This window comes from Microchirus variegatus, assembly GCF_963457635.1.
Source record: "Microchirus variegatus genome assembly, chromosome: 14".
NCBI lineage: Eukaryota > Metazoa > Chordata > Actinopteri > Pleuronectiformes > Soleidae > Microchirus > Microchirus variegatus.
The window spans coordinates 11,342,757-11,362,454 of NC_139815.1; the positions used below are offsets into that span (position 1 = coordinate 11,342,757).

General features: G+C 39.1%; 1 protein-coding gene across 1 annotated transcript in view; it reads right to left on the reverse strand.

Annotated features, from left to right (window-relative positions):
* coro2ba (coronin, actin binding protein, 2Ba) overlaps window positions 1-14,909 on the reverse strand; it is a gene marked incomplete at its 3' end in the record, with an annotated part of 35,051 nt that extends 20,142 nt beyond the window's left edge. Inside the window, exon 1 of the mRNA XM_083900960.1 lies at window positions 14,773-14,909. Within this exon, the coding sequence (XP_083757086.1) occupies window positions 14,773-14,787 (15 nt within the window). The 5' untranslated portion in view covers window positions 14,788-14,909. The remainder of the gene's footprint in view (window positions 1-14,772) is intronic.
* Window positions 14,910-19,698: the final 4,789 nt, after the last annotated feature.

The following is a 19,698-nucleotide window of genomic DNA, read 5'->3' on the forward strand; positions in this document are numbered from 1 at the left end:
AGAAATGCTGCTGAAGGGCATTAATCACAATATGGACGACATGGAGGAGTGGGTGTCCTGGAATCCGTGCATTTGTGTTATCATTCTGATAATATAATTACTCTGGGTGTGTATTGTAGTATTTAGCTCAATATACCAGTTTGTTTTTTCACCTTCAACATTTATCACATAAAATATATCATTTAAACATAAATGAGAGGCTTTTTTTTTCATTTCCATTTAGGTTCAAACATCTAAAGGAAAGTTATTAATTAATAACCACTCCTGGGCTCACTTTGGTTTTTCCCCCCAGGAGTGTCTGCCACTTGCTTTTTGGAGCATAATGATGTGAGCAGGGGCCCCAAACAACAGAGGGGGGGGGTTTGCAGCAACAAGACAAATACAGATGAAGGGAGATGAAGAAACAATGATGAGACTCAAGGTGAAAGAGTGAGAGTGAGGAAGTAGAACAGGAAGAAAGCAAATATGAGCAGGTCATCAAAGGATAATGTTTCAGGAGACAAGTAGAGAAAGTGGAGGAGCAGAACACACACACACACACACATAGGTATACTTACCTATTCTAGGTAAGTGTACTATATTCATTGGGTTAAATAGAATTACATTACTAAAAAAGAGAGTAAAATACAATTTTTATTGGCCCTCACTAGACTAAAATGTCATCAGTTTTTGTCAACTAAAGCTAGATAAAAATAGTCATGGGTTATTCTGACTAAAATGCTCACACTTTTAGTCGACTAAAACTTGACTTGATAAAAAAAAAGAGTATCAATGTGACTAAAACCAATAAAAACTAAAAATGACAGTTTGACACAAAAACTAGACTAAAACAGGCTGCCAAAAACAACACTACCGTGGTGTGATTAAGACGTTTATTTGTACCTGCATGGATGGATTTGTGTGAATGAGGTTTTAAAATTCCTGCTCCAGCCAGCAGAGGCACTGCTGAGTATGGACTTTAACACTCAAACACTTGCAAGTCCCCACTTTGCTTAATATAAAAAAAAAATTCACCAGAGCATCTTAGACATGGTTTTAGCTTGATTCAAAGCATGACAAAGAGGGGACCTGAAAAATGTCCCATGTTCACTGTGGAGTCCCCTCTATGTGGGTGTGTAACAACACCGAAGTCCCCTGTTCTTTTGGTTCACAAGTACACACACAAACACACAGGTTTGTGCAGCATTCCTAGTGAGGACACTTATAGATATAATATATTCCCTACTCCCTTAACCACCGTAGCAACCAACAAAAAGGGCTAAACACACACTTATGCCAAACAAAAACTGTCAGAAGGTTAATATTGATGTTTTTAATGATTTAATTTACTACAGCACAATATTATTGACTTTTTTTCTATAGTGAATTTCCAGTACGACTTGAATTTACTTTATTTTCACACTGTGGGCATTTGCTTGAATAAAGCTAATACATAGAGATATAGATATTGTGTTCAGGGGAATAATCTTTGACAGAAGCAAAGTTGATTCATGGGCGGACATGTGTACTACACAACACAACACAACAGGGCAGACAACAACACAACACAAAATCCCATCAGCTCTGGTCATGGTTTAAAATGAGAACGCTGTTTGGCACAAGCAGGAGAAGGAGGAGAACTTGAATCAGATTATTGATTAATCAGTCTGTGGAACGATTAATCAGTCTGTGAGATTTAATTTCAGATCTGTTAAGATTTTTAAGGTGACTGCAGATGAAAACACGCAGTCGCAGTATGGACTGTATCTTGGGAAACTGTGTGTTGATTTTCTGTGTCTTTTAGAGACACAAAGAAAAGATAAATGACCGATCATGTTCACAGCCTAAAACAATTCCCCTGTGCACAGAAGCATTCTGCCAAGTCCTCCATTATAATCGCAATCCACTAAGTACATCTCCCAGCATTATTGGTGTGACTGGTTGGTTTACTGCATGAATCACACCCATGACTGCACACTTAAATCATTTAAATAAAGCCCATTTAAATGTTTTATTAGTGTTTTACTGCCAAGTCAAACCAAACATCTGCCGTACAGAAGCCCAAACCAACAAACATGCATCCCAAACAGCAGCAAGGTAAGGCCTCTGTAAAATCTTTATAGTAACTTTGAAGTAATTCACACAGAAGGCAAAGAAACTACAGGATATAAAGAAAGGTTCATTTTAGAAAAAAATATAACAAACCAAACACATGATGTGTGATAACACTTCATAATCAGTTCATCATTTGGACAAGGTCAGTTGTGGTTTGATGACTCAGATGCTTTTTCTTCTGCTCATTCTTCAGCAGAAATGAAAGACACAAAGACACTCATCACTGTCTTTAATCATATACTTTAATCATACTGTCCATCCAAGTGGAGGTGGTAAATGCACTGTTCAAACATACACGGATACATTTACACATGAGCAGAGGCAGACCGAATACACAGCTTTATTACTTGAGTAAAAGTACAGATACCCCTTGCAAAAAATACAAGTAAAAGTACTACAGTCAGATGTCTATTAAGTAAAAGAATGCTTGTTTTTAAAAGTACTTGAGTAACAAGAGTACAAGTGTACACGTCTCACCTGTACACAAGTCAATAGCACAATGACAACGCTCTGAAAAACCTCTGCTAGAGTTTTAATGGATTTTTTTGCATCCACATTTGAACCTGACTGTGTTAAACACACACAAATAAAAATAAATGCTCAGCTTACGTATACTAGTGCAGTGCCTGTAGGAAGTATGTATTCCTATAGTGGGAGCTGAAGAATATTTTTCAGTTATGGTCATGCATGATAAGGAATGTAAAGGCTAACATAATACAAACACTGTGCAACCACATTAGGCACAACGCAAATGTGCCTAATGGTTTTTTGAAGAAAGTCAGCTCACTGTCAAAGTGAGCAAATGGATCATTTCCTGAATTTCAAAAGTTCATTAAAATTAAATATTTTCAATGGATCCTTGTTCAGGGTGATGCCGACTATTATGATGGTAAATTTGAAGTCATTCCGAGATACTTTTTGTTTTTTTTGAATAAAGTCAGCTCACTGTCATAGTCCATCAGGGCAAATGGATCATTTCCTGAATTTCAAAAATTCATTAAAATTGTTCCTTAAGAGATTTGCAAATATTTTCAAGGGATCCTTGTTCAGGGCGATGCCGACTATTATGATGGTAAATTTACTCAAGTAAATGTACTCTGTTAATGTCAGGCTCTGCACATGAGTACAATGGGCTTATAAAATTGACGTTTGAAATAACAGTATTCCAATATGTAGGTGAAGGTTAATGTGCTGTGAGTTTGACCTATTTCAGAGGAGCCATTCAATGAGGTCACTCACAGGAGAAGCTAACAACAGAAAATAACGCTAAGTAATGATGCTACGTTCCATACGTTTTTGTACCTCCTTTAATTTTTACATTGTTAAAGTGGCACATGATAAAATTTGCATACAATAAATCCCTTGGACATGTTAGCCTGTGTCCATATGTAGGATCTCACATACATGGTCACTCATGTACCTCTTTCCAGTCTGTTGCATTGATCTGATCGCACCAGCCTGTTAACTCGATCTCTCCAGTACAGCAGACCTATGTGTCCTAGTTTAAAGCGCAGCTGTAAAAAGCAGACCTCATTTCACTTCTCTGAGTTGAGACTCATATTTTATTTAGGATCTTATTCCTTGAGGGACTTTTATTATTGGATTCATCTACGGCCCGCTAATTTCCAGAGTCATGTTTAGTCTGCTACTGTTTTTTTTCATTCAGTAATGAATCATATAGGTATTTTGAGTCAACTGATCGGACACCTATTAATGTACACCTATGGACATTAATGGAAGAGTAAGATTCAATAAATGCCTTTGTGGAAATGATAAACTTCAGTGTGTGTTTAGAGATGTGCTGGTTCGTGTGCACAGTAATAACGGAGGCTGCAGACCTTGTCAGTGGTCATTTGTTTTATTTTGAAGAAAAATAAAACTGAATCAGACGGAAAATAAGCAATACTTATTTTGTACTGTTTTAATCTATTCATTGTCTTTTTTCCCCCTAATCTTGTAATTTACTTGTTTTTCTTTTTTTGGTTGTTTAATGTCTTTTTTTTTTTACTAGTTTTGTGGTCTTTCCCCATCTCTTTGTAGTTGTTTTATTGACGTTTAAATGGCACATGATGGCTAGATGGCATAATGACATTACTACAGTGTCATATGAAATCAAATGAACAGAAAAAGGCTTTATGTCTATAGTTGTGCTTATGCAACCAGAGAAAATAGTATCCAATAGCAAAAATAATATGTGATAAAAATTAGAAAATGGAGAAGGGTTAGTATTTTATAAGTTCTTCTTCTTACTACTCCTTTTCGGACATGTTAAAATGTATTTTGATGCTTTATTTTGTATGTTTATTTATTTTTTGTTGTTGTTTTTTTTTCATTTCTTCCTTTGTTGTTGTTATTATTCACATGTTCGAAATAAACTTAACTGAACTGAACTGAACTGAAATGTTCAATGGTGTTTATATTTTCTAACCAAAACCATGTGGACAACATATTCAAGATTCAAGAAAATGTGTATTTGTCATTGAACAGTTGCTTCCACAACTAAATTATGCCAGCAAGGCCACAAAGTTGCAATGTGTAAAACAAAAGATTATCAAGTACAAAAAGTATATTGATAGCTCTAAACAGAGGGAGAACATGTTACACTAAAACTAAGCTGCTGCTTTCAGAGGGGTTAGGGTTAATATAATAATAATAATATTATAATAATCATGTTTGACTTTTAACCCTAACCACTAACCCTAACCCAGAACTGTTCTGTTTACACTATGTTTCAGGTTCAATTCCCTCAAAAAGACTATCAGCAACTTAGAATCACTTCAAGAGCACACTACATCATCTCTCAGCTGAAACTGAGTTTCTGCACTGTCACCTGCTTCTTCTCATCTGAGTTCTCTGAGCGCCAACTCAACACAAACCAGCCTTACACCAGGGTTTCTGAGGCACAATTCTCACACTTACCTACAGCCTTTATAAGAGGCTTTAGGTAACACCAGACCACCATGTCTACCTCACTGTGTGCCTTATAATAACATAACTCTAATTGATGCTGTACCATGAAGATTAAACAAAATATCATACCAATATAAAGAAGTAGGAACAGAAGATATGAACTGAAACACACACACATGCACATGCACATACTGTACATATACACACGCGAGGAATGAGATAAAGAAATAGAAGTCTTTTTGTGCTACAGAGATTAATCTATATTTACACTGCATGTGATCAGTGCCCATGGGCAGAATACACTGCTGAGTTTGGCCCAGATGAACTCTAATGTGGATATCTGTGTGTGTGTGAAAGAGAGAGAGAGGGAGTGGGTGGTAGCATCATCTTCCCTGATCCTGATCTCACTTACTGCTCACTTATGATCACTGTCTCTCTCAGTGGCAACCTACAGTAGGCTGCAAATATAATCTAAATATAATTCTATTCTAATGTGCTGTATGTGTCTATTTCGTTTAATTAATTTACAATAATAAAAATAAGGCCGATAAGAACTCAAACAGGTCTGATATAAAAGAACAGTAACATAAGAAACTATCACAACATTTATTTTCCCATTCTGCACTTGGGGCTCTGCCGTTCAGGATAAACAAAGCTATAATCAGCATGTCTGATATGTTGTGAGATTTCTACACATCAATATATTTTTTATATGCCATATATAAGTCTAAAAATGGACTAAGTGTTAAATCTAAACCGAGGCTAAACGCAGAGTTGACAAGCAATGAAAATACAGACTACAACACTATCATTGTCAGCCCCATGCTTGGGAATGTGATGTGGGATGAAACTATGTAAGAAGATTCCATGACATATTATCTCAGCTTCTATTGCAGATGGCGCCTGTCACTGCAGTGGACTGGCAATGCAACAGTCTGCAGTCATGTAAGTGTAGTGATACTGATAACTATGACTGTCCACTAAATAGAAGAATATCAATTACAACAGACTGCTACTGGACTGTAAACTTCGCTGTATACTTAATCATTTCATTACTCAATTGAATTATTAAATTTCACTAACAATCACTTGGTTAGACCTTGCAAATGCCTATGGGTCAGTATCACATAACTTCATCCAACAAGGACTTGACCACATACCAGATTCTGGAGGCCAGCCAAGACATGTTCACATTACATCAGGTAAGTTCACAACTGACTAGAAGGATCTACACAAAGGGATTCCAACAAGATGTACCATCTCCACCATGTAACTCATAATAGGTATAAACCTTCTCATCTCAGCAGCAGAACCCGTGGCTCCAGGCTGGAGTCAGGCATCATCCAACTGGCACTCCATGGGTTCATGGATGACATCACAACAACAACAACTGTGTCACACACATCCAAGCAAGGTGGGCACTGGGTACTCAGGGCAATGTGGCTTCACAGGCAAGGGTGTCCTTTGAAGCCAATAAGTCCACAAGTTCATGGTGACGTCATTCCATCCATAGAGGACAACCCAATCAAGTGCTTAGGTAAGTGGTTTGATGCATCACTGACAGACAGAGCAAAATGCCACCAATGCTGTAAATCAGAGGGAAGACTGACTGAAGAGGATCAACAAACCTGAGGCTCTGGAAAATTTAAGACTTGGTTGTACGAGTTTGGACTTCTGCCGAGGCTTTGTTGGCCTCCCCACTACTGCTGTAGAGGGCAGCTAGAGGAAAATCACACACACACACACACCTACGGAAATGGCTTGGAATTCCTCCAAGCTTCTCTTTGGTGGACCTATATATTCGATCTGGGCAACCCCAGCTACTTTTGTCATCAGTTGTGGAAGAATACAAAGTGTAGAGTCCCATTAAGTCTCAGGGACTCTGCATTTCCTTCTATATATATATATATATATATATATATATATATATATATATATATATACATATATATATATATATACATATATATATATAGAAAGATAGATAGATAGATAGATAGATAGATAGATAGATAGATAGATAGATAGATAGATAGATAGATAGATAGATAGATAGATAGATGGATAGATAGATGGATAGATGGATAGATGGATAGATGGATAGATAGATAGATAGATAGATAGATAGATAGATAGATAGATAGATAATACTTTATTGTCAGACAAGTCTGAAATTTGTTTTGCGTCCAGTTTCTCTAATTGCTGTGACAGTTTGGCTTTCAAGGTTGTGGACAAACTCTTACAATATTACAGGATTGTAAAATGCTCATTATGACTGAGGGTGTTCTGAGATTGTCCTACTCTGGGACACATTTTTTTCGATAAACAGCATTTGAGTGATCGAATTTCAATGTGGATAAAACGCTGAAACAATTAAAAAAGCAGATTCACCTAGACTTGTTTCCGTGTGGACTGACCCTTAGAGAGAGGGATAGAAACAGCTCCATCGAAAGAAAAGCTGCAGCTTCACCATCATTAAATTCTGCTTTCCAGTAAAAGGAAGAGCTGACATCCAAGGGTAAAAAAAACACACCATGGAAACCTAGTTGTCTCAAGCTAAACAGAAGATTTCATATTGACAAACTGTAACTTTCACCAAATCATTTCAGCAAACCCATCCAGACTAAACCAGAGTCCAAAGACAGCTGAATTTGTATTGGATTCAAATCCTAAAGCTTCTTTGGAATTACATAATAATCTAAACATATACCCTCACTCTATTGTTGAACAACATACTTTCCCAGCGTATAACCTGCATCCTGTGTCAGCGCATTTATTGCATATATTGCTCTATCCCCAGGCCCAAAAACAGGAAGCTCATCCTATGTCCTGAACACACACACACACACACACACACAGCAACTTATCTCAGCTGGTGGGGAAAAGGGATGCAGATAAAAGTCACTCTCTCGTGTTCTTATTTCCAGTTAGTTCACAATGAATTTATTTGATGCAAGTGCTCACAAATAAATGTATTGCGGCAAAGTGTTCTCAGTGACGTAAGGAATGAAGAGTTTCCCCAAGTCTTTTGGAAACAGATCTCAGGCTCTTTACACACATATTTGAAAAGTTATCTCTCCCTCTCTCTCTCACACACACACATAGTGATCATGGTAAGGAAGCTTTCTGACAGGCAATGAGCTCATGAGATCTGAATGTCTTCCTGTGGTGAATGCTTTCTCACAACTATTATCCATTTTTCCTTCCAACCACCCCATTCCACACCCCTGCACACACACACACACACACACACACCTAAACTGCTGTCAGCCCCTTTTTCTCACCATCAGAATAACAGGTTTTGAATTGTTAGGTTAGAGATTTACAGTAGCTCTTTGTGTCGGTCTGTGTTTTGCTGTGTGTGTGTGTGACAGCGTGCAGATAAACATTGAGCTTGAGCAATGGCCACGTTCTAAATCAGACGCAATTAGGATTTATGGTGGGCGTGGTGTGTGTGTACATGTAGAAGGCTTCCAATTTTAAGGTTTATTTTCTGAACCGATAACACAAATAAAATGACTATTACTGTGAAAGCATATTAAAAAAAATAAAAGGATAGGCATTGACTCTGTGATATGTCAAAGCTCTGCTATCTTGAAACACATTAGAAATGGTTATAAGCTATAACAGCTGTAACAGCTGTACAGTTAACAGCAGAAGCTATACCATAAACACACTGAAAATGGCTGACAGATGTTTTTTTTTTCCCCAAACCACACGTGTGACTAACATCAGAACAAAATGGGCGTCCTTATAGTGAGTTTGCATCTGTGTAATTGCAAACACACTTAGCACAGCTGGAGTGTTACTTTGAATGATCCCACGTCAGCCGGTTAAATATAAAGTATGTGCTTCTCATTTGTGAAGACTGAGGTTTTAGAGCTCAAGAATCTGGCCATTTGTTGGAGTAAATCTGGACCGGTCTTTAGGGGCAACGAGTTGGGTATCCACAAGTATGAAACGGGTACAACAGTTGTTTAATGGGAAAACTTTGTTTTGTTTTGAACACTTCCATCAGGTACACATGTAGCCTCAACCAAAGTACAACTAAAGTGTAGCCAAAGATACAATTTAATGTGAAGTTTGTCCATATACAGATGATGGATTGTCCAGGGTTTGGCAAAGGCAATAATTCAATAACAGTATACAGTATTTTGCAATATAAGGGTGCTTTCACACCTACAGCATTAGGTGTGCGCACCAAACGTGTTTGGTCCCTTGGTACGGTTCCTTTGCGTAGGTGTGAATGTAATCTCGGTACTTTGGTGCGCACCGAAACAACCGGTCCGAGACCTGCCTGAAGGGGTGGTCTCGGATCGCTTTATCCGCCCTACTTTGGTACAGTTCCTCTGGTGTGAAAGCAACCAAACCAAATGGGACGAAACGTTATAGTTTAATGCATTATCTGTATGAGATGAGATACAGGATTACCCCGAATTTCCACGGGGCGCGTCAGCGGCGAGGAATGTCAGCGGCGTGTTTTTTGCGCCGTCTCTGCCCAGCGTCAATCCCCACTGCTGTTTTGCAATCCAGCCATATTCGGCAAGCCAGCGATCAGCTCCGGTGACCGTGGCGCTTACGTTCCACGGCGGTGAAGGCGCCCGGTGGAAATCGGAGGTTAGTCTGGTTCCGGTGCTTCGTCGTCTATTTTGGTTCGTTTAGAAATGTGCATATGTGAAAGCAAACCGTACCCACGTCTGTTTGCTACATTGTAACATTTTTCTGACTGGTGCGGACCAAAGTAATCGAACTATTGGTGTGAAAGCGCTCTAAGTGTCTTTGGTAACACTTTAGATTAGGGAGCACATATTCACCATTAACTAGGTGCTTACTAACATGCATATAAGTAGCATACAAGCCCTTTATTAGTAAATATGAAGCACATATTAACACCTTATGTAGTAAAAATATTAATTCATGTCATAATAGAGGTAGAATGAGGTTATGTAGAATAAGGTGTTAATACGTGCCTAATGATTACTAATAAAGGGCTAGTATGCGACTTATATATGTTATATGTTAGTGAATGTGTTTCCTAATCTAAAGTGTTAGTGTCTTTCAATGGTAAGGTTTTACTATATACCGACATTTTTATGCATTGCACACACATGAAAAATGACTAAAATTACTTTCAATATGTGTGCAATGATTCTCTGCAATTCCCTGCTGTTTAACAGGTGCTTTCTGCTCATGAATACGTTTAAAACGACAACAGATTTCATTCAACTTTCACTCAGCAGCAGAACACAGACTCTATAACTGGATGTTTATTGATATTGACTTATTTGTAATCCTTTTACTGGGCGGTTATTAGATGGTATAGAGCAAGACTCATGCAAGGTTCTGATCTGGGTGCTTCTGTCTTTAACAACTTTGGCAAGCAAAGAGAGAGAGAGAGAGAGAGAGAGAGAGAGAGAGAGAGAGAGAGAGAGAGAGAGAGAGACTGTCCTCAGGGACCACATTTATCACTGCATGGACTCCCTTCAGTGTTCACTGAGGAGCATTTCTGCTGGTGTGAAGGAACAAAAAGGGGGATACTCCAAAGGTCGGGCCCACCCCCTCTCAGCGCTGGCACACTGATCTTTCCATGGTATCCAACTACAAACAACTGGACCATTTAAGGGGTCACCATGTAAATTACAGCGTTCCAAAAAGACAAGGTATTCAACAGCCATTTCTATTCCAGAAACTTGCTGTTGTGCTTTATGGAACATTATGAATAGCTCGCTGAATGCCCGAAATTGCTTTGAATATGGAACAATCTTCAGTCCTTCTGTGCTGGAGGTTGTTTGGCAGAAGGAGGGATGGGCCTGGTGACCTTCAGAGGAGGTCATTTTCTTTCACACTCGCTGTGAAAGAAAAAAACCCGCTGTGGCCATGCTGTCTCTCCCTTGAGCCCTATGAACTGAGAGGAAAGCTTCAACTGAAAAGGTAACTCGGGGCAACAATCAATGCTCAGGCCAGCCTCTGTTGTTGCCCCCTGTGTTGTTGAAGGATGCTGTTAGTCAGTACATTTACATAAAGTGAATGTGTGTTTTAGTCTTAGACTAAAACTGTACTTTTAAAATAAATGCAAACATGCTGAAACTGTAGTTGGACTAACAGCTAAATAATGCAAATTGGTAATGGAGCTACTACTGCATGTAGTGCTTCAGTCAGTCAGACTCAAGCCAGCCTGGAGCTCTGCACATGTGCCACAATAGAAGAAGCCGGTGCATAGGAGAATAAGACACCAGCGTCAAAAACCAATGTCGAAATTCAGGCCATCCAGTTCGTCCGTCTGTATCCACTATTTTTCTAGTGCAGTGAAATGCAGAAGCTGGAGGGACATTTATGTCACATGATTTCTAAAAATCCTTTTTTTTATTAGCTAAAACAGTTTTTATTTCACCCATGGGCAGTCCATGGACAAGTGGAAGGGCATTTGGGTTTGTAACTGAAGGGTCACCAGTTCAAATCCCAGGACAATGCCGGCAAATGGTCCTGCACCTGGTTAGTGTTTGTGTTCATTACTGGTGTGTACAAAGGATGGGTTTAATGCAGAGGTCAAATTCACTATCGCTTATTGGTGTGTGTGTGCAAACAAAACAAATTCTGATGCCAATGTCAGTGGACATAGGGCGAAAGGCAGGGTACACCCTGGACAGGTCGTCAGTCCATCACAGGGCCACATAGAAAGAAACAACCATCCACTGATGCCTACACACTAAGAAATCAAAGTACCTGTAGAATTAACCTATAAAGGTACAAATGCTTTGTCGCTCCAGTTGTACCCTATCAGGGTACAAGCACTGTACCTTTAAAATTTGTAAAAAAAAAAAAAAAAACATTTCCGCACCTCCAGTGACAAAAATGTACCTGTACACAGGAAAGGTACAGTGCTTGTACCTTGATAGGGTACAACTGGAGCGACAGCAAAAGGTACAGTCTCATACTTTGATTTCTTAGTGTGTACGGTCAATTTAGCGTGTCCAATTTCCTTATTTCCTAAATCTGCATGTTTTTTGGACTGTGGGATGAAACCGGAGAATCTGGATAAAATCCATGCAAACACAGCGAAAACTCCATGCAGAAAGGCTCGTGTTCCAACCGGGCTGCAAACTTGGGTCTTCTTGCTGTAAAGGCGAGAGTGCTGACTAATTGTATTGTATATTGTTAAAACTGCAGTGTGAAACTTTCATATACAATCAAATGTCCATGCTATTGTAATACTCCATCAGTCAGGTCTGATAGTATTGCAGTTTACAAATAATGTTGCAACATTTTTGTTCACGAGGACCAAATGTGCAGAAAAATAAAATCACCAAAATGAATGCACTGCAGCTTTAAGAGGATGGGCCGGACAAAACATATTTAGGATGTGGTGTAAAGTAGGCATCGCAGGGACCATCGCTTTTCAATATTGCCTTTGTGCTGAGACGTGGAAAGCTGTTCAGCTCTGTCAGCACAGAAGCTCTTGTCCGGTACCTTCCAAGGTGACTTCTCTGCTGTTGGCAGGCAGAGCCAGTGCTCCCTCGTCTCTTACCTCACACCATCACCATCTTTCAGAGTGCTTTCACACTTCTATTGATTTATTTATTTTTTTTCGCAAATATCTCAGGCCTCTGTCTGCCATCTGCCACTCTTTTTTCTAACATCATTTCCACCATTGCCAGTAGGAATAATAAAAAATGCAAAGAAAGAACAACAAAAAGTCAAGGTCACAAAAGTTAAAATAATGTTTTGTGAATGTTGGCATTGTCTCCAGTCAGATTTAGGTGTTGGCTCTCTGCCAGCACACTAGCACCTGACCTTTTTTTCTCTGTCTGTTCTCATAACATCCACCTACACAGCTGCACACTACTCTCCACAATGTCTCTTGAATGTCTCACAGGCAGAACGCTCTACTTTGAGTGAAGCCATCTGTGTGCAGGTTTTTCTATATAGATATAGTTAGAACTGGTGTGGAATGTACAGGAGTGAGTCCATTATTACAGTGTGATGAGAAAATAGGTTCATTGTCCTGGATCTATTTGTCTGTAAGGTCATCTATTTTTGGCTGGGTTAATTCTCTAGGTGTGCTAATTTCCTCTCTCTCTCGCTCTCTCTCGCTGCCGGTTAATTGAGTAAGAGGATTCAAGAGGCTGCTGCAGCCTTAAGTTAGTGCAACCACCAATGCAGACTTTGGTGTCATCAAGCTGTTCTTGATGACTTCAAGAACAGCTTGGCACACACACACACACACACACACACAAACACACACACACACACACACACACACACACACACACACACACACACACACACACACACACACACACACACACACCACTTTATAAATTAACACAATTACAAATATCTACTTCATGAATGACATCTATAAAGAACTACTGGGTGCAGTACCATAACATGTCTGCAGGTGGAGCCCCAGAGCAAAATGTGTGAAACACCAGGGCTGAAAAACGGGTTTTGTACCAAATTGAGGAGCTCTGTTAAAAACAGAGTTTAGCATGTTTATAACCGAAGGAAGTGATTTTAATGAAAACAAAGTGAGGACCGGCCAAAATGTCCTCACTTCGTAACAATGACCTCACTTTGTTGGTTAAAAACCCTCACTGGTCCTCAGTATGCCGCAAGTACAAGAACACACACACACACACACACACACACACACACACACACACACACACACACACACACACACACACACACACACACACACACACACACACACACACACACACACACACACACACACACTCCTTTCCTTACTGCCTGCTCAACATTTTTTTTTGCTTTTGCGACAGCTTCTGTATACTTGCACCTCTCAATTGGAAAAGTGACCTCTGACCTGGCTTTACAAAAATGGTTAACTGACAAACTGTGTGGCTCCAACTCCAACCCTCCACTTTCTCCCTGCTTATCCACAGTGACTGCTTACGTACAGATAGACAAATCCCCCCCCAACTGTTTTGTTTATTTGTAGAGAAGCAATTGCAATATCATTGTTTCTCCTTTCAACAAATAGATGAAATGCACTCTTAGAAATAAGGGTTCCAAAAGGGTTCTTCTACAAGGGCTGAGATTCTACCTGGAACCATTTGCTTCTGAAAAAACATTTCCCGAATAAAGGGTTTTAAAAGGGTTCTTGGTAACACTAAGGGTTCCATGTAGAACCTTGGAACCAAAAAGGGTTTTCCTAATATAACAAGCTGAATAACCTTACATGGTTCTACTTAGTACTTTTATTTCTAAGAGTGTGGGTCCTAAGTTCATCCCTGCAACCATAGAGCAAGGGGAAGCCACAATACACAATATGACAGAAGGAAACCCTATCAACTTCCAAAATACTCAAACACATTGATAAAAAAAAACTGGACAAACATAATATCCAACAATTCCCATGAGCAATCCTGCACATACACTGTGGTAACTGAAAGGGATTCATGAGCAAACTTCCATTTCTTAAAGTCTTCACACATCAGGCCTGAACTCAAATAAAGTTGATATAGCTTCACTACACAAATAAAACAAGTTACCCAGAATGCCTGTGAAACACTGCAGATGAACCCATGCATCCATACAATCTGTTTGATTTGATCAGAACCATCATCATCATCATCATCATCATCCTTGATCACACACACACACACACACACACACTCCTCTACAAACAAATCACCGTAACGAGAATAATGACTGAAACACCCTTCACATCCCAAACCTCACCCCAAATCACTTGAGACATATAAAAAAGTGAAAGTTATTGCCCGTGCGGAGCCTTCTTACCTTTGTGACAGTCATGCAGGATCAGTGGTTGAGGAGCGGGCCAGTCTCCCCTTCAAGCAGAGAGCAATGCCGCAGGAGTGATGAGGAGGAAAGAGGAGGTTCAGCTTTGCTGAATATGCAGACACACTCAGCGAGAGAGAGAGACAGAGAGAGATAGAGAGGGAGAGAGGGGAGGAGTGAACAGACAGGTTAGTGTGTCTGGTTCACTAAGTACCAACAGAATGAAAGCTGCTGCTGCTGCTGCTGCTGCTGCAGTGAAGTAATGGCTGGCAGTCGGTTACTACAAGAGGAAAAGGCTCCGTGCTAGGATACACAACCCCTCCCTCCTCCCTCAAGAGCTGCACACACACACATACAGAGAAAGATGATGCACACAAGGTCTGGTCGTCCTACTCTTCTCGCAATATGATTAGTGATAGATGAATACAGGATTACAGCTCATTGATGAGCAGGCAGGGCTGCAGGAGGAAGCGCGAAGCAGTGCACCTTGGGACAGTATACAGAGTAGAGGACTGCAGAACCAAAAGCTGTGTCGCAGTCTGATAGGGAGCTTACACGTCACACGGTGTGTGTGTGTGTGTGTGTGTGTGTGTGTGTGTGTGTGTGTGTGTGTGTGTGTGTGTGTGTGTGTGTGTGCGTGTGTGTGTAAGACAGAGAGAGTGCAGGAAAGTCACTGGCATTGAATTAAATAAAAACTATAAAGACATTTAGAGGGCGAAAACATCAATTATGTAATCTTCTGGTCAAATTCTGTTGTTTAAATCAATCGTCTCCAATACGATTTTACATATATATTATGAGTGGAATACAATTACTTGTCTGGTGTGATGTTGCACACACACTCACATCACTGTGATTGACATTTTTAATGTCATGGGACTGATTTCAGCCCTTAAACCTTTGTGCTCAAAGCCATCAATGGCGTGGTATCTTTATTTTAGAGTAAAGTTCTGTTTTTGTTTCCTTGCAGGAACAGTTGTACAGTACACAGTAGTAACACAGAGGCTCCCACCCACATCTTCGGCATGCTGTTTGAGTCGAGCCAAGATTCCAACTCTGTTACCATGGCTTATCTTCCCAAAGCCAAGTGAGAGACTTCACTAGTGGCAGAAACCCACAATACTAGCGTTGTTTCTCACATCATCTGTGTGTGTGTGTGTGTGCTGTAACTGTTGCATAGGATCCTCACTGGTCGCTTGGTTTTTCAGTCCGTCTTTGCTGTCTGAGACCTTTATCTCAGCATTTCCTGCCTAAAACAATACTATTTCCTCTGTTTGTGTAGATGTTATTGGTGGAATAAGATTGTCTTCTGAAAGAAAGACTGTCACTTATGTAGAGTAAAGGTAAAACCTTTGGTTTTCTCCAGTATTAGTCATGCCTGATCACTAAAATGTATCTTATCATTATAGGTATCTATTTATATAATGCTTTATGATAAGGGTGTGCTAAATTAAAGTTTAGGATTGCAATTTTTCATTTTCATGATTTCCCCCCCCCCATTTCAACCTATTTGAATTAAGTGAACATTGCATTTGTAACTTGCACAAATATCTTGAGTATCTTGTTTCGTATCAATAAATGACTTAACTGCAGCAAATATGAACTGTGATGTCCTTTTTAAAGCACTCAACATCTGAAAGCTTAGTACATGGGTGTCAAACTCTGGCCCGCGGGCCAAATTTGGCCCGCCGTGTAATTTCATTTGGCCCTTGAGGCAATATCAAATTAACATTAGAGCTGGCCCGCCGGTATTATACAGCGGCACCATGATGTTGATATTTACCTCAGAAGGCTGCAAATAGAAAAGAGGCATTCAATTTTTTATTTAAATTTTATTTAATATGCCATTGATGTTTTTTCGTTTGTTTTTTGAAAGTTGATTTTGCACTATTAAGTTATATAAGCGTCGCTTGTTCCATATTCAGTGTTAAAGCAAATCAGTGTAGCAAACTGAGCAATAATGAACGTTTTATTCATGCACTTTCTCTTGCTACTTCAAGGGTTGAATGTTTGATTCATTCATTATTGTCATTTTATTTTCAAATTTATTATTAGCCTGTGGAAAAAGTTTATTTTGATATTTACCTCAGAAGGCTGCAAATAGAAAAGAGGCATTCAATTTTTATCCATCCATTATCTACCGCTTATCCTGTATTTAGGGTGCATTCAATTTTTATTTAAATTTTATTTGATATGCCATTGATATTTTTTAATTATTATTATTATTATTTGAAACTCGATTTTGCATGTCACTATAAAGTTATATAAGCCTTGCTAGTTCAATATTCAATGCAAAACTTGTTTGGGTCCCGATTAAAAGGTTAATTTGTTCAACCTTGGCCCGCGGCTTTGTTCAGTTGTAAATTTTGGCCCACTCTGTATTTGAGTTTGACACCCCTGGCTTAGTAGCTGAGGGAGTCCAACATATCCAGTAGTATGCTGCCCTCTTGTGATAATATATTGTAACCTAGTTTAACCTAGAGTACATTTTGTGATGTGGTGAGCTGGTATCACATAGTCTCTGCATGATTATCTTTAATATTTCAGATACTTTAGAGCTATCTGTTAAAAAATATTGCAATTACTTCCTCCTAGTTGGATCTTCACTTCTTCTCTATTTCACCGTCTTTACCCAATTAAATTAATAATTATTTTCAAAGAGACTGCAACATTGGTTACTGAAATTGTAGTATCTTGATATAATCAACAAAAAAGATAATGATGGGATGGAGAGGGACTCTTGTAAAAGTTAAAGTCACTACAGTCGATGGGGGATGAATGGAGAGCAAATATCCAGCAAACATCAAAAGTTTAGTAGCCCAGTAATCATCAGTTATGGCTTTCCTAAACATTTTAGTATATGTGACAAAACATTTTTTCTATACATAACAGTTAATTGCCATTTCACCCAGATGCAGCACACAGTATAACAGAGGCCTTTGGTATATGTAAATACATTTAAAATAAAGGAAGGATGGCAGCAACACTGCACTCTTAGAATTAAAAGTGCTAAGTAGAACCATATAATGTTCTTTGGTTTGTTCTGATAGGAGAATCCTTTTTGGAGGGTTCCACCAAGAACCCCTTTAAAACCCTTTATTCAGGAAAGAGGTTTTGAAGGGTTCTCTGGATCAAAACAATTATTACTGGAACCATTAGTGTTTCTCTAACCAGCATGGAAAACCAGGTTACTAACCATGTATTTGTCATTTAGACAGTTCTAGTAAACCCCCAGTAGATGGCAGTGTCTTGTTAGTATTTGTATTCTCCGTGAACCTAGATCAGGTATCGCGTGAAGTCTGCACCTGAGAGCAGACGCCATCTTCTCTCAAGATACGAGACAAACAGCAGCAGAGCACACACCACCAGACCAAGTCGGTAGCAAAAAAGCTAAGCAGACACGAAGCAAAGAGTAGCAGATAGCTGCGGATAACGGCAGAGACGTCCGCAAGCAGACCCGGTAGTCACGGGCGAATCCAGCTTCAACCCGATAAGCCGAGAACCGAGGAGAGAAAAGACCCCTTTGTGAGAGTAAAATGCACAAGGCTCCGGTGAGTTAGCACACAGTTAGCTTCCAGTTCGGTAGCCGTTCAGACGGGAAAATGCATTTATTGTGCCATTAACTTGGTTTAAGTTGCTTAGAATAAACCATATGATGCCTTTCAATGCTTCTCTGTTACCTTTGTGCATTTTCTAACGTAGTTTATTGTTTGTAAAAAAAAAAAAAGGCCGCTAGCTTGAAACGCTAATGCTACTAGCAACCGCGATATGCTAACCGCTAGCTACGATTGCTATTCAGTCCATTGTTTATGATTAGTCATGCTAATTGCTAAGCTAAATCGAACTTCCATGAGGTTTTGCAATGAGATTATAATTTTTTTATTAATGTATTAATTATTATTATTATTATTAATGAGGTTATTTATTTTGTATGTAGTTCAAACTGCTTACTTGTGTTACTAGCCACCAGGGATTAAAACTAACTTTTTTCACCACCGTCCCGGAAACGTCCCGAAAAACAATTTGAACCGTCCCGAATCGTCCTGAATCGTCCCGAAAATCTTTTTTTACATTTTGAGTTGTTACTTACTGATATAACAAAAACACAATACATTATGTTGATAATAAATTATTTATTTATTTCCAGACTAGATTTGTTGTGTTGTAGATGACAACCAACACACTCAGTCACAGAACTGTGGCCTACCGGACCTAATGCCACTACTCCACCATTTAGTGACTGCATTTAGTGTGTTGTAGTCGTCATGAGAAGGGCCATGCATTGAGATTTGCATAAGGCTGTTTAGGGCTGTCAAAATTACTCAAAAATGACTTTTGAAAAAACACAAATATTCGAATATCTGCATATGCGCATGATATCAATGACGCGCGCATCTAGTGTGCGCAGCATCCGCTGCATCTGGAGGCTTTCAATCAGCCAGACTGTCAGGTGATGACAGCATGACGTCAATAACAGGACAAACTAATACAACCAGAGATAACTACTTGTAGATAAGATAAGATAGCTTTATTTATCCCACAGTGGGGAGAGAACAGGGTTTCAGCAGCTCCGTATACAGATTAACAATTACACAATGTTATAAAAACTGTACATAGAAAGAAATAAGAGTGAATGTAAATAAGGTGCATATTAGGTTCAGGTAAAAATAAGACAAATCTAGGCAAACAAGACAAACAGGACAACAACTATAAACAATAACTAAACAGACCAGCTAAAGACAAGGAACAAAACTGTAAACAATAACTTAACAGACCAGTTAAAAACAAGAAACTGAACTGTAAACAATAAACATTACAGACCAGTTAAAAACAAAAAAACAAAACTGTAACAATAATTTAACAGACCAGTTCAAAGATGTAGTTTATTTAAGTTTAAACATATTTCACAACATATTACCTACACAA